Here is a 13,007-nt window from a genome sequence, read left to right as displayed (position 1 = left end):
ACATGATTAAATTTATTTTTAGAAAGTTCAGTCATTTAGTATTTATGTGAAAGATGAATTGGAAAGACACATCTGAAGACTGGGAGGACAGGTAATTGATTATGATGATCTTCTAGGCCTCAAATAATAAAGGCCTGAATAAAGGAAGCAGCAGTAGTTATGGAGAGGAAGAGATGGGATTTGGGGAGAACCCTTTAAGAGAGAGAACTATCAAGACATAGTGACTGACTGGATGTGGTCATGGTGAGAGAGAAGGAACAGTCAAGTCTGAATTAAAGTGAAATATATGCATTAGTATGAGGCAGTATTATGTAGTGGTTAAGAACAGTCTTTGGAGACAACTTACTAGCTGTACAACTAAGCAATTTTATTTAACATCTGTTTATTTAACTCTGTTAATTATAAATGAGTGTCTTGATAGAATTTTTGAAGTTAAATGAGATAATACATGTAAAGTGCCTGGTATTTACACAGTTTGCTGTGAACTTGAGCAAGTCATTTAACCATCCCAACTCAGTTTCTTCTGATAGAACATAAGGAGAATATATCCCTGTCCTCCCTACATCACAGAGTTATTTTGAGAATGTAAAGCCTCTGAAAACTGTAAATTAGTAATCATGGTAGCTAGGTGTATTAATTATACTTAGTAGGAGAGGAGATGATCTCTCTCATTTTGTCTTTAATGTGCCCTCATCTTTGTAAGTTATAGGATACTTCTTGGTCATAAAAACTGGATTAGTAGAATTTTCCCTTATGGGAACCACTTTCTGCCTGTATGAAGCTCTCTGAGATAAGTGACTAATGAGTTCTCAAGAAAGTAAATCTTGGAGCCGGCCCCGTGGCCAAGTGGTTAAGTTTGCATGCTCCACGTCGGTGGCCCAGGGTTTGCCTGTTCAGATCCTGGGTGCGGACCTAGCACCACTCATCAGGCCATGCTGAGGCAGCGTCCCACGTATCAGAACCAGAAAGACCTACAACTGGAATATACAGCCATGTGCTGGGGGATTTAGAAGAGAAGGGGGAAAAAAAGGAAAATTGGCAACAGATGTTGGCTCAGGGCCAATCTTTAAAAAAGAAAAAAGAAAGAAATCAACAGGGAGCTGAGGAGATTCTTGTTGCTTGATGTGGAAGGGAGAAGAAAGTAAGATTATCAGGAACTCTCTTTGGAAGGTGGAAATAAGGTGCTAGAAATTGGCATGAACAATTTTGGTTGCCTGCTCTGATTTTCTGTAGCTGGGGCTGTGCTTTTTTTATCAAGTTGTATGTTTTGATCTTTCCTGGCCTTCATAGCAAACCAGTGAAAACAGCTGGTATGATCATTATCCCATACATAAGGATAGTAAAAAAAAGAAGTTAAAAACCAGAGTCCCCAGTCAGAAATAGTGGCTATAACTGTCTTTAAATGCCCATGTTATATGATATTGTGTATAGGAATTTTGCCTAAGGGCAGCTCACATTTTTTTCTCTCCTGTGTATTTGCTGTATGATCTTGGCTAAGATTTTTATTTTCAGCCAACGCTTTCACTTTCCTTATTGCTTACAGACATGTAATCTCACTCTTACTTTTGAATTGGGTCTTGTGCCCAGCTTCCTCAATTACATTTTCCTTTGAAGTTTTTATGTTGTAGTAATAAGGTTCCCTGTCAGTTGGTCAGTATTGATTTACTCCCTTTATGCTGTGATCCTAAGTAAATTTAGTATGTTCTTTTTCCTGCAGGTTTTTTGTGCTTCCTGCTGTAGCCTGAAATGTAAACTGTTGTATATGGACAGAAAGGAAGCTAGAGTATGCGTAATCTGCCATTCAGTGCTAATGAATGGTAAGTATTAAAACAGGTTGAATTCACAATTATTGAGACAGAACAAGAGAATTCCTCTGAAAAGGCTACTATTTTTTCCTGCCTCTCTCTACAAGTTGCTCACCTTCTCAAATGTCGTAACTTCAACTGAAAATGTTGAACTAAAGTTCCACGTTTTGAAAATATCTTAGCATCTCAGAATTCCTATGCATAATTTAATGAACGAATGCTGAAGTCAGGTAAGTTTTGCAGGAAGTTCTTGTGGAAATCAGGTGATAGGTGGCTGTTAATATTCCTGTGAAATGACCGGAATGGGATGGGAGTAGGAGTGGGGGGCTTTTGACTGCTTAAATGATGAAATATTAAAATTGGACTGAGGTTTTCCTTTCAAGGGAAGTTATCTCCATCTAGGGAATACCTTAATAACTTAGAAAATATTCTTAACACCTTATGCTGTTCATCTTGTTAAAAATAAATATTTTAGCATCTAGGATCACATAGAAAATTGTGTTTTTCTCTCAGTTATCTTCTTAATACTACTTAGATTTCTTATAATGATAATGGCTTTGAGTTTAGTTACACGGTAAAAGAAGATGGCCATGAGAAGGTAATTACACCTTATGTAGTGTTCATCTTTCGCGGGACTGGAAATGAATCCAAGATCATTTTAGTTAAAAAAATAAGGAGAAAAACTCAGAGTATTCTTGTAAAGAGATACAATAAAAATTGATCAGGCTATAGTATTTTCTCTTTGAGGGCATCTTTGTACAGTTGTCAAAACAATTACTGATAGGAGTAAAGTGTTAAACTTGGATGCCACTGCTGCCTGTGCCGGAATAGTGTGCCTCCTGGAGGCTGGAACTTCTGCTCGAGGCCCCTCCTGCTCTGTCTGTCTGCATTGCTCATAGTGATGTTTTCCTGTTGCTGGCTTATTAACCTATTGCATGTCAGTTAATCTGATCTGTTCTAATCTCCTTTGATCTATTCAGTTTCCTCCCATTTCTGAATTCTTATAATTTTGATCAAATATGAATCATTCTCTCTACTCTTAAGGGTCATTTTTTAGATGGTGGTTATTTCACTCTTGCTCAATTGATGATTTTTATTCCTGCGTTCATTTTAAGACATATGTGCACAGATAAGAGCATGCTGCTTAGTTACAGTACCTAATACCTCTTTTATTTGATGAGGTCTTCCAACTTGATAGCTTTTTTTTTTTTCCTAACTTGGCATAGCTGAAGATGAAGGAAATGGCAGAGGATTCATATGGAATACTTACTTTTTATTAAACCAAGGATGCCCTAAACAGGGGATCCTGAAATAATCTACTTTTCCTGGTCTTTCCAGCGTCTTTCCTCTCGCATGGCTTAGCCTGATCTTTTACTGACTATTTAAGTTGATGCTTTTCAGTGTTACCTATCCCCTTTTCCTTTCTCCTGTTCTCTTCCTCCCCTCTTCCTGCCAGAGCTTTCAAACAGAACATAGTTTTTGTTTCTAGCCTTGCCTTGCAGTTTTGAGGCAATAAATATTCAAAATCTTATGGATTGTTCTTTGATGTTGAATGAGAAAGATGCTTAAAAAATTGAGTGGTTTCTATTCCTGGGCATGTGATATTACCTGAATCTAGAAGATAAAATTTGCTATCTTTCGTTTCTGTAGTATTTTTCATCCTATTTGCTTTTAAAGACAATAGTTAATATGTTAGTATTTAGTTAGTAAAATTATAGAGTATACAGATTCTTAACACACTTGTGATCATTCATATTGATTGATGGCACTTATGTGATAGTGGCACATTTTCATGTTCAAATGGGTCCTGTGCTTTTGAGACACACCAAAGATGTGAACTGGTTGTTTTTGTTGGATATTTTTACACAGGTTTATGATTGTACAAAATCAGAATTCACAAAAATGTTGAGATGTGTTCTCCTGAGCTTTAGGCTTCAGAATTTTTTAAATGATATTTTACCTGAACTAAGAAGAGCCTAAAAGTCTAGAAATGAAACAAAATATCATACAATGGGGTTATGCTATCTTAGCCCTCGATTTTGATTCTTTATAGAACTTTATAAAGTGCATTGAATATTAAACATACCCTACCCCCTCCCCTGCCGAATGTCTAAATGCTATCCCTGTTGCAAATCCTTAATAAGTTTGATGTTGTTTCGGTCCCTCTTAAGGGAATGTATGGTCTCCTTTAAAGAAGTCAGGGACCAAGTCATTAACCTCAGACTGATCGATCAGTCTGTATCAGAATTATCATGTAATTCTTATTTGTTGCATCCAGATAGTTTACTTAACTAAATAGTCTCCTTTATTGGATAAAATCACATATCTCCTTACTGTCTTCACTAGCTGGAAGAGAGACATACTATGAGTGTTACTGAGGAGGAGCTACATTATTTATCCAATATTGTGGAGGTCTTGATGTCCATATTTTGCAATCCATTCACATTGATTGTGTCTGTATTTGCTTTAGCTCAAGCCTGGGAGAACATGATGAGTGCCTCAAGCCAGAGCCCTAACCCTAACAATCCTGCTGAATACTGTTCTACTATCCCTCCCTTGCAGCAGGCTCAGGCCTCAGGAGCCCTGAGCTCTCCACCTCCCACTGTGATGGTACCTGTGGGAGTTTTAAAGCACCCTGGAGCAGAAGGTAGGGGATCATGTGCTATTCTCTCTCTTTTTCCTCACCAAGTTCCTCTAAAAAGGTGCTGATGTGATTTTACGGCACAAGTCTTTATAACAGTGCAGATAAGTCCCTTTGGGTGGTTATTAAAGTGGAAGAACAAGGTGAGAAATGTGTCGAGACTATTTCTGGGCAAGTAAAGAATAATATTGTGTTGCCTGATATTTTGGAGGCACCTCTAAAAATATCCCAATACCCTCTCCAACTTAAGAATGGAGTAATTATACTGCTGATACTTGAAAAGAGATACAGAATTTGAAGTCAGCCTGTAAAATCCTAGCCTCATCTTACTATAATGCTCTTTGTAGAAGTTTAGTAAGTGATAAAAATGAGAATTCTTCCTTCTGACCAGTCCATTCTAGTATTACTTTTTAGAGTATACATTGCCATTTTCTCTTTTCATTTTGAATCTATCCCTATAAGAATATGAAAATATTGTGTTAGGTACATAGACCTTCATAAAATCCAGAACTTTAATTCTGGTTATATCATATGATAGGTAGAAAATTATAGGCTCAATTTATTTTAGTTTATTATGTCTTTATGATTATGATATTGTTAGATCAAAGGCACTTTGTAAGTTCAGGGGATTATGAATAGTAAAAATAACAATTATATGTTTCCTTAAAATGATCTTGTGAAGAAGTTTCCCTTGATTATTTAAATCAATCTTCTTTCATTAACTTTGTCTTTTTGTCTAGTAATATTGCCTTCCCCTTGCTAAATAGCGCTCCTCCCCTTTTGAAGAGCAAAGACTTCTATTGACATTATCATACTCTTCCCCATTTTCCCTCTTTTCAGATCATCCCTTAGTCATACTCCTTGTATTTTTATGAGTTCAGGCTTTCTTTCTCAAAATCTTTATTCTCTTTACTTCATTTGTCGTTTTTGTTATTCTTCCCCTAGTCTCTCTTTGTTTTGGCTGTTTGAATTGATTTCCAAAACCGGATTTAAAGAGATCATTTCATCAGATTCAGTTTCCCAGCTTTTCCCCTGTCCTTTTACTAAAATGCAAACTACTTTTGCACTGCCAGATCAGTCTTTCTTCTTCAGTTACACTTTAGCCAAAGATCTGGTCAGTTTGCTTCCCAATTCTTACATATCTGTGCCAACTCTTCCTTTATTAATTAATAATTCTTCAACATTCTTCAGGGCATCTCTGCCCTTTAAAAATACCCTATCATTTTTCTAGATATTTAATTCCTGTAGAAACCTCCTACATTTAGGAGATGTGGATGTCTATTGCTAGGTATTTTTCCCTGCTATTAAATTTCATAGGTACTTAAAACACCTTCCTTAGTTTCTCTGTCAATGATATGGGACAGAGTGTGCGGCATAATCACAGATATATTTAAGAACTCAGTATTTTAAAGCAAAATGTTTTAAATCTTTACATACAAGTTATAGAAGTAAAGAATATATTTAAATGTGTGTTTTTATTAATTTATAACCACTTATATACACAGTTACAGTTCTGATATTTGTAATTATAAGATGCTAAATATTGACTTCTTTGCACATCTGGAATTGGTGACCTTCTCTTCTTTGATGTTAGAAACTCTACCAATGTCACATTGATTCCTGTTTTATTTTTCTGGCTCCTCAAGTGGCTCAGCCCAGAGAGCAGAGGCGAGTTTGGTTTGCTGATGGGATCTTACCTAATGGAGAAGTTGCTGATGCAGCCAAATTAACAATGAATGGAACTTCCTCTGCAGGAACCCTGGCTGTGTCACATGACCCAGTCAAGCCAGCAGCTATCAGTCCTCTACCAGCAGAGGTAAGAAAACAAAACAGCAAGTAAAAATGAGTACCCGCCTTACTCAGCATTGTGCTGCCTCTGTCTTTTTTTCTAAGCTGAGTGACTTTTCTGTGGAACCCTATAGGTTTCGGATACAGTTTAGTGTATGTGTGCATATATGTGTGTGCCTGTGTTTGTCTGTAGGGTTAAAGTAACTGTGGCAAAATCTGTCCTTTTCTGCTCTATAGTTGCAGGTTTGTTCAGGAGAAAGATTCTTATGAAGCTTCTCAGGTGAGCTCAGGCTACTTCGGTAGCTAGAGGTGTTAGAAGGAATCCTGGCCCTTGATACATTGGTTTCAAACCATGTTCCCCAGGTTCTGTAGTGGCCTCTCGGGAGTGCAGTGGTGAGGAAAGGCCAGGCAATATGGAGGCAGCTGAGGAATCCCTCTGTTCCTTTCTCTTCAACCTGAGCATGTCTACTTTTTTCTGTTCTACCAATTATGTTTCCATTTAAGATTTTTTTAAAAGGATTCCAAAGCTTAAAAATAAGTTGAAAATCACTGACTTATTGAATGGAAGATTTATATAATTTTCCTAAGGAAACTAGCACATACTGTGCTGGCACCTCTACCTTGTCTCTATAGGATGTGCTGGTCATGGTTTTGGGGTTAATGGGATTCTCTTGGGCCCTAGTTTTCAGAAGGGGACAAATACCAACTACTTTTTTTGGAGACAGTGAGAGAACAGCCACGTAGGACCAAAATTAGAGATCCTTTTTTTTCAGTAGGTCCCTTTCTGTCGCTGATTGCCCTCTTGAATGTGGTGGTCAAGGTTATAATAAGGCTGTTAATTCTAACTATATGCTTCCTTTTTTTTTTTTTTAATAAAATGAGATCAAAGTTTGGATAAAGTTTTTACTCTTGAAGTCTTCATAGAATTGTTAGTTGCTATTTATTTATGTTTATGTTCGGTAATATTTTTTCAGAAATTTACGTAGTTTATGGATTTGGTTGTAATTGAAATTGCTTGATGTTAAGATTAGGGTTATTGCTGTACAGAGCTAAATTTCATGTTTGGTGAAGGAACATTAAACCATACCATAGCTGTCTTCAGATATTTCCAGGTCTTTTGGGGACTTTTCTGTGGCTGCAGAGGATGAGAGCCAGAACTATGTCTTAGTCTTTGTATCTGCACAATTACTAAGTCAAGAAGGTTTCTTTTTTCCCCCAGCTGTTTATCTGGAAAAATTTCAAACCCACAGAAAAGTTGCAAGAATAGTCCAGTGAACACCCACATACTCTTCACCTATATTCACCAGGCATTAGTGTTTGCCACGTTTGCTTTACCCCTAAACACATGTGCACATTCACAGACATGCTTTTTTTTTTTTAATGAACCATTTGAGGATTAGTTGCACTTTATCACTTAATACTTGAGCTTGTATCTCCTAAGAACAAATCATTTTCTTACCCAAGCACAGTACAGTTATCAAATGAGAAAGAAATTTAACATATAATTCTATTATCTAATATATAGTCTATTTTCAGGTTTCCCCAATTGTCCCAATAATGTTCTTTATAGCTTTTTTGTACACATATGTGCATATATATACATTTTTTTATTAAATAAAATATATTTTTTAACATCAGGATCCCATCAGGGTTACAATTATATTGAGTTATCATGTTTCTTTGGATTTCTTTAATTTAGAACCATTCTCTCATTTTTCATTTTTTTGGTCTTTCATTTCATTAATATTTTGATGCATATTCGTCATGTTTTACATAATATCCTTAATTTGTATTTGTCTGATTTTTTCCTCGTGATTAGATTTGGGCAAGAATAATAATACTACATAAGTGATGGTCATTTCTTAGTGGAACACATCAAGCAATATCAGTTTGATAATTGGTTAGGTTGATGTCTCCTGTATTTCTCCACTTCAAAAGTAGCTTTTCCTCTTTGCAATTAATAAGTAAGATGAGGGGTGATACTTTGAGGCTGTGAGTGTCCTGTTCCTCAACAGTCTTTCAGTCAATAATTTTCCTGCCCTTTGACAATTCTTGCCTGAATCAGTTATAATTATGGTATTTATACAGTGATGATTTTTTGTTTCTCTTACATGTCTTTTACATTTCTTAGATTGTATGATAGGTTCTTAAAACATAATTTATTTTTTAAGGAAGATTAGCCCTGAGCTAACATGTGCCACCAATCCTCCTCTTTTTGCTGAGGAAGATTGGCCCTGAGCTAACATCTGTGCCCATCTTCCTCCACTTTATATGTGGGATTCTGCCACAGTATGGCTTAATAAGCGGTGTGTAGGTCCACGCCCAGGATCCGAACCTGCGAAACCCAGGCCGCTGAAGCAGAACACGCAAACTTAACTGCTATGCCACTGGGCCGGCCCCAAAACAGATATTTTCGAATGAATGAGAAAGCTCTAGTGAATGCATATTATAGGGAAACAAGATTCAGCTCAGTTAGGAGAAACTAAACCAAGTTAGTTATTTTATTTCTGTGCTCTCACATTGTTGAACCTTACACACATACTATTTTAATATTTATTTGGTAAAATGAGGGAAAACAAATTCTTTAAGGCCAGACTGGAATATGTTTTTTTCATCTTTATGGCCTGGCACTTAATAAGTGCCCAGTAAATGAAATAAATTCATTTTCACAGATGGTGTTTAAATAGAGGCCAAATGACCACTTCTCATGATATTATAAGGTGGATTTATGTGTCACTAAGTAGCAAGTTAGAAAGAATAGATTACTTTATTTCCTATACTGGAACTTCGAATCAGTTTATAATGGTTTGCTAATAAAATTTTCCAAATTTCTTCTTATATGATGAGCTACTGGGAACATTGCAAAATTTTAGCAAATACCTACTAAAAGCTTATAGTCTTAATTTATAGGTAGTATAGACAAAAGTATGGCAAGACATGGGCATTTTTTTAAAATAGTTTTAATCTTTATTCAAGAATAAAATATATATAGCAAAGTACTTGAAGAGCATTAATCTTTAGGAAACAACTTGGTGAATACAGGCGCACGCACACATGCAACCATATAGCCACCACTTAGGTGAAGATACAGAGCATTTCCATTACTCCGCAGGGCTCCCTCATGCCCTTTTTCCGTCAATACCTGCGCTTCTTTCCCCAGGGTAACCATCATTCTGACTTGTATCACCATGGCTTAATTTTGTCTGTTTTGTGTTTCATATAAATGGAAGCATATAGTATATAATGTTTTGTCCCTAGCTTCTTAAACTCAAACTAATATTTATCCATGTTGTGTGCATCAAAAAATTAATATTTCTTATTGCTGAGTAGTATTCCATTATGTGAATTTACCACAATTTATCTATTTTCCTGTTAATGGACATTTGGATTGTTTCCAGTCTTTGGCTGTTATGAATAAGACTGCTGTGAACAGTCTTATGTGTATCAAAAACCAGTTTTTAAATGCTTTTCTTTTAACTTTTTTAAAGCTTGTTTTTCTTAAGTTATGGAGAATGTAGAGAAGAGAGCATCATTTTAATCTTTGAGCGTATTCTATTAAATTGTTAATTAAGTGGACTTAACCCTACCCAAAATGTGTTTTGCAACATTATACTTTATTAAGTATAGCTAACGTGATATGCATATTAATGCAAAGAAAAATGAATTTGAAATTTTATTTCATTGCATAATAAATGGAAAATTGTCTATTTTGATTTCTTTCTCAAAGTTAATTTTTTTCTTTTTATTGTAAAATATATATGACATAAAATTTACCATTTTAGCCATTTTTAGTGCACAATCCAGTGGCATTAAGTACATTCACATTATTGTACAACCATCACCACTATCCTTGATGTTAATTTGCAAAAGCAATATAAATGAGATTTTAAGTAGACCCAAATGCATTAAAAGTTCAGAAATTACGAGATAATATTGAAATTTTGTTTCTGTTGCCACTGCAGTTTTTAAAAATATTTTTCTTATATGGCAAAAGAAACCTAGGTAAAGGAGGCTTTCACCCCGCTGCAAGGCCTTTTCTCTCTATCATGATGTGATGATGCCAGAAGGAGAAACTGTAGAATTAGAAAGATTTTTAATAGTTAAGCCGAGTCCTTTGGGAAACCACAGGTTAATGAGTATCTTGTGCTATCTTTCAAAAAGTATGAATTCCAAATTTTCACTTAAATTCCTATATTCTTGACTATATTCTGCCAAAGTCTTGAACTCTCTGTGATGTTCACTTAACTGATTTGCTTTTCCTAGACGGATATTTCTCTGTTCTCTGGGAATATAACTCAGGTTGGAAGTCCTGTTGGAAGTGCAATGAACCTTATTCCTGAAGATGGCCTCCCTCCCATTCTCATCTCCACTGGTGTAAAAGGAGGTATGTGGACGTGTGTGTTTAAACAGGGATAATTACATACTCAGTTGTTGCCTTCTAATTAAGAGGAGATAGAACTTGAGTGATGACCATCCTTCTCCAACAAAAAAGCAACTCTTCAGTGCCGTGAAAACAATTGTTGCTGTTATTGATTGATTTAGAGTAGAGGTTTATGTTTTTATATTATGTCATTTCATTCATTGGAAGGACATAGAAGTTTTAATTGTGATATGTTTACAATACAGTATATTTTCATTGGCAGTTTTTCCTTTGTATTTTAAAGCACATAATACTCTGAAGAGTTACTTATGGTTCTAGGATTGGCCCACTTGATATGTCAGTACATTAATAAACTTTTTGTTTTGAAGTATAATATACATTCAGAAATGTACATACAATAAGTGGAGAGCACTGAACTTAAATAGCGATTTTACTGTTAAAAAATATTTTTAGGGAGTCCTGGTAAGAAAAATTACTATCCAATCAAAAGAATATTTAACTTTATGTGAAAGTTTGTTGCTGATGTATCCAGATCAGCATCTAGTCAGCACATCTTTAGGAGATAGTTTACCAATAATCTCTCCTCGGTTTTATCCTAGCCTTTTACCTGGTCTCCTTGCCTTCAGTCTTTCTCTCCTTTATGTTACCTTACACGTTGTTGCCAATTATCTTTCAAATATAGGTATTTTCATATATTACACTTGCTTAGAAACATTCAATGGAGTCCCAATACCGTTAGTATAAATTACTTAGCATACGGTGTTCCTTATAATCTTATCTCAACTTACCTTTCTGACTTTATTTCCAGCCAATACCCCAGTACCTTACACACGTACTACAGGTTATTTACTGTTTTATGAATATTCACTTTTCACACTTCCATGCTTTTTTGTTATGCTGTGGAATTTCTTATGGGGGAAGAGAATGGACTTGAGTGCTGGACAAACCTGAGTTTTAATACCAGTACTATTCCATTCTAGCTGTATGATCCAGTGGGCAAGTCATTTATCCTTTCTGAATCTTTTTTCTAGTGTTTTTGTTTTTTAAAAGGTAGGTGACTAGACCTACTTAGTGTCATTGTGAATATTAAATCAGATTTCATACCTGAAGGTACATAGCAAGAAAGGAGTCTGGAACAAAGTAGGCATGTAATTAATATTTTCCTTTTCTTCCTTTTCTCTGCCTAGGATACCCTTCTATACTCTAGACTCCTTGAAGAACTCAACCTTTCAACATCCAGACTAATGGATTTTCTCTGAATCCTTACCTAGGCTGCCTCAGTACTCGTGTTCTGCTTTCTTATCTTTGTCCTAATAGAAATTCTTATAGATTGTTACTGCATTAATACTTCTCTCATTGTAGTTCAGATGTTGTGTAGGTCTGATTCTCTCACTTAGACCATGCATTCCTTCAATCTTAGTTCATGTTTATGTCTTCTGCTGCTAGCGTGGTGCTGGGCCAGTAGCAGGCTCTCAGCAACGTTGGCTGAATCTATCATACATGAAATCCAGCTGCATCCCAGACAGCACAATGATAATCTTTCACATAAAGTTAAGCAGGCTTTTGATTATGTAATGTCTTTGTGTCTTTACCAGGACTCCCTAAAAATATTCTTTTGTTAGTAAAATTGCTACTTAGGTTTCAACTTTTTGTTATTTTAATAAATCTTAGATTAATAAGAAATTAAAGTGGCCTCCTCTATTGTTAAAATAAGATTGCAGGTTCCATTTTCATTAAATGTCACATCCATTAAATCTAATTGTCAAAACCTCTCCTACCAAGAAACAATAACTAGTTATCTATGTTTGCTTAGTTAAACCATATTACTATCTCTTCATCAGAATTTTGCAATTTTGTGTTCCAGTGGAGGAACTTCATAAAAAGTTTTTCGTTTTTTCCTAAAGTCACTTAGTATTTCTCTGTCCAATAAATATTTTCATCATTTCCCATTACACCCCAAAAAAACAGTTTTTGTTTTCCATTGGTAAGTCGGAAATGATGTTATTTTGTTCTGCCTGGCTGTCCCTTAATGATTCAGTTTATAGAAGACCAAGCAAACAACATTCGGCTGTCAGGTTTTCAGTTTCTTTCCAATAGCTTTAGATTCGACAGCGGTTAATACCCATGATTTTGACTGAGAGGACTACCATCGTTCGAAATGGGATGGCTGAATCTTACATACTGTGCTTGCAGGGATTAAATGGGAAGGGTTCTGTTCAGAGTCTCAAGTATTAGCTTGTCCCTGTTCAGAAATGTGTGATTTACTGGTGATTTTGGTGATATGTGTGTGTACAGAATCTTCCCTTGTACTTAGAGGAATTGTCTCATAAAAGCAGTCACTTATGATACTTTTAGTTTATTTTCTGGGTGCATTTCTTAAAGTAATTGTTTT

The 13,007-nt window shown here is 35.6% G+C and overlaps 1 protein-coding gene across 10 annotated transcripts in view; it reads left to right on the top strand.

The window, feature by feature from the left end:
- The window catches only part of ZFYVE9 (zinc finger FYVE-type containing 9), a 192,745-nt gene that overhangs the window by 119,031 nt on the left and 60,707 nt on the right, over positions 1–13,007 (top strand). For 6 of the 10 annotated variants that reach the window (XM_070609634.1, XM_070609633.1, XM_070609632.1 and 3 more), the window contains 4 exons: positions 1,718–1,817; positions 4,276–4,452; positions 6,093–6,262; positions 10,498–10,618. In XM_070609634.1, coding sequence (XP_070465735.1) covers positions 1,718–1,817; positions 4,276–4,452; positions 6,093–6,262; positions 10,498–10,618 — 568 coding nt within the window. The remainder of the gene's footprint in view (positions 1–1,717; positions 1,818–4,275; positions 4,453–6,092; positions 6,263–10,497; positions 10,619–13,007) is intronic. The other 4 variants (XM_070609641.1, XM_070609639.1, XM_070609638.1 and 1 more) reach the window with 1 other exon arrangement.

This window comes from Equus przewalskii, chromosome 2 (genome assembly GCF_037783145.1).
Source record: "Equus przewalskii isolate Varuska chromosome 2, EquPr2, whole genome shotgun sequence".
NCBI lineage: Eukaryota > Metazoa > Chordata > Mammalia > Perissodactyla > Equidae > Equus > Equus przewalskii.
Note: the sequence above shows the minus strand (reverse complement) of the source record. Positions and strands in the feature narration are given on the sequence as shown.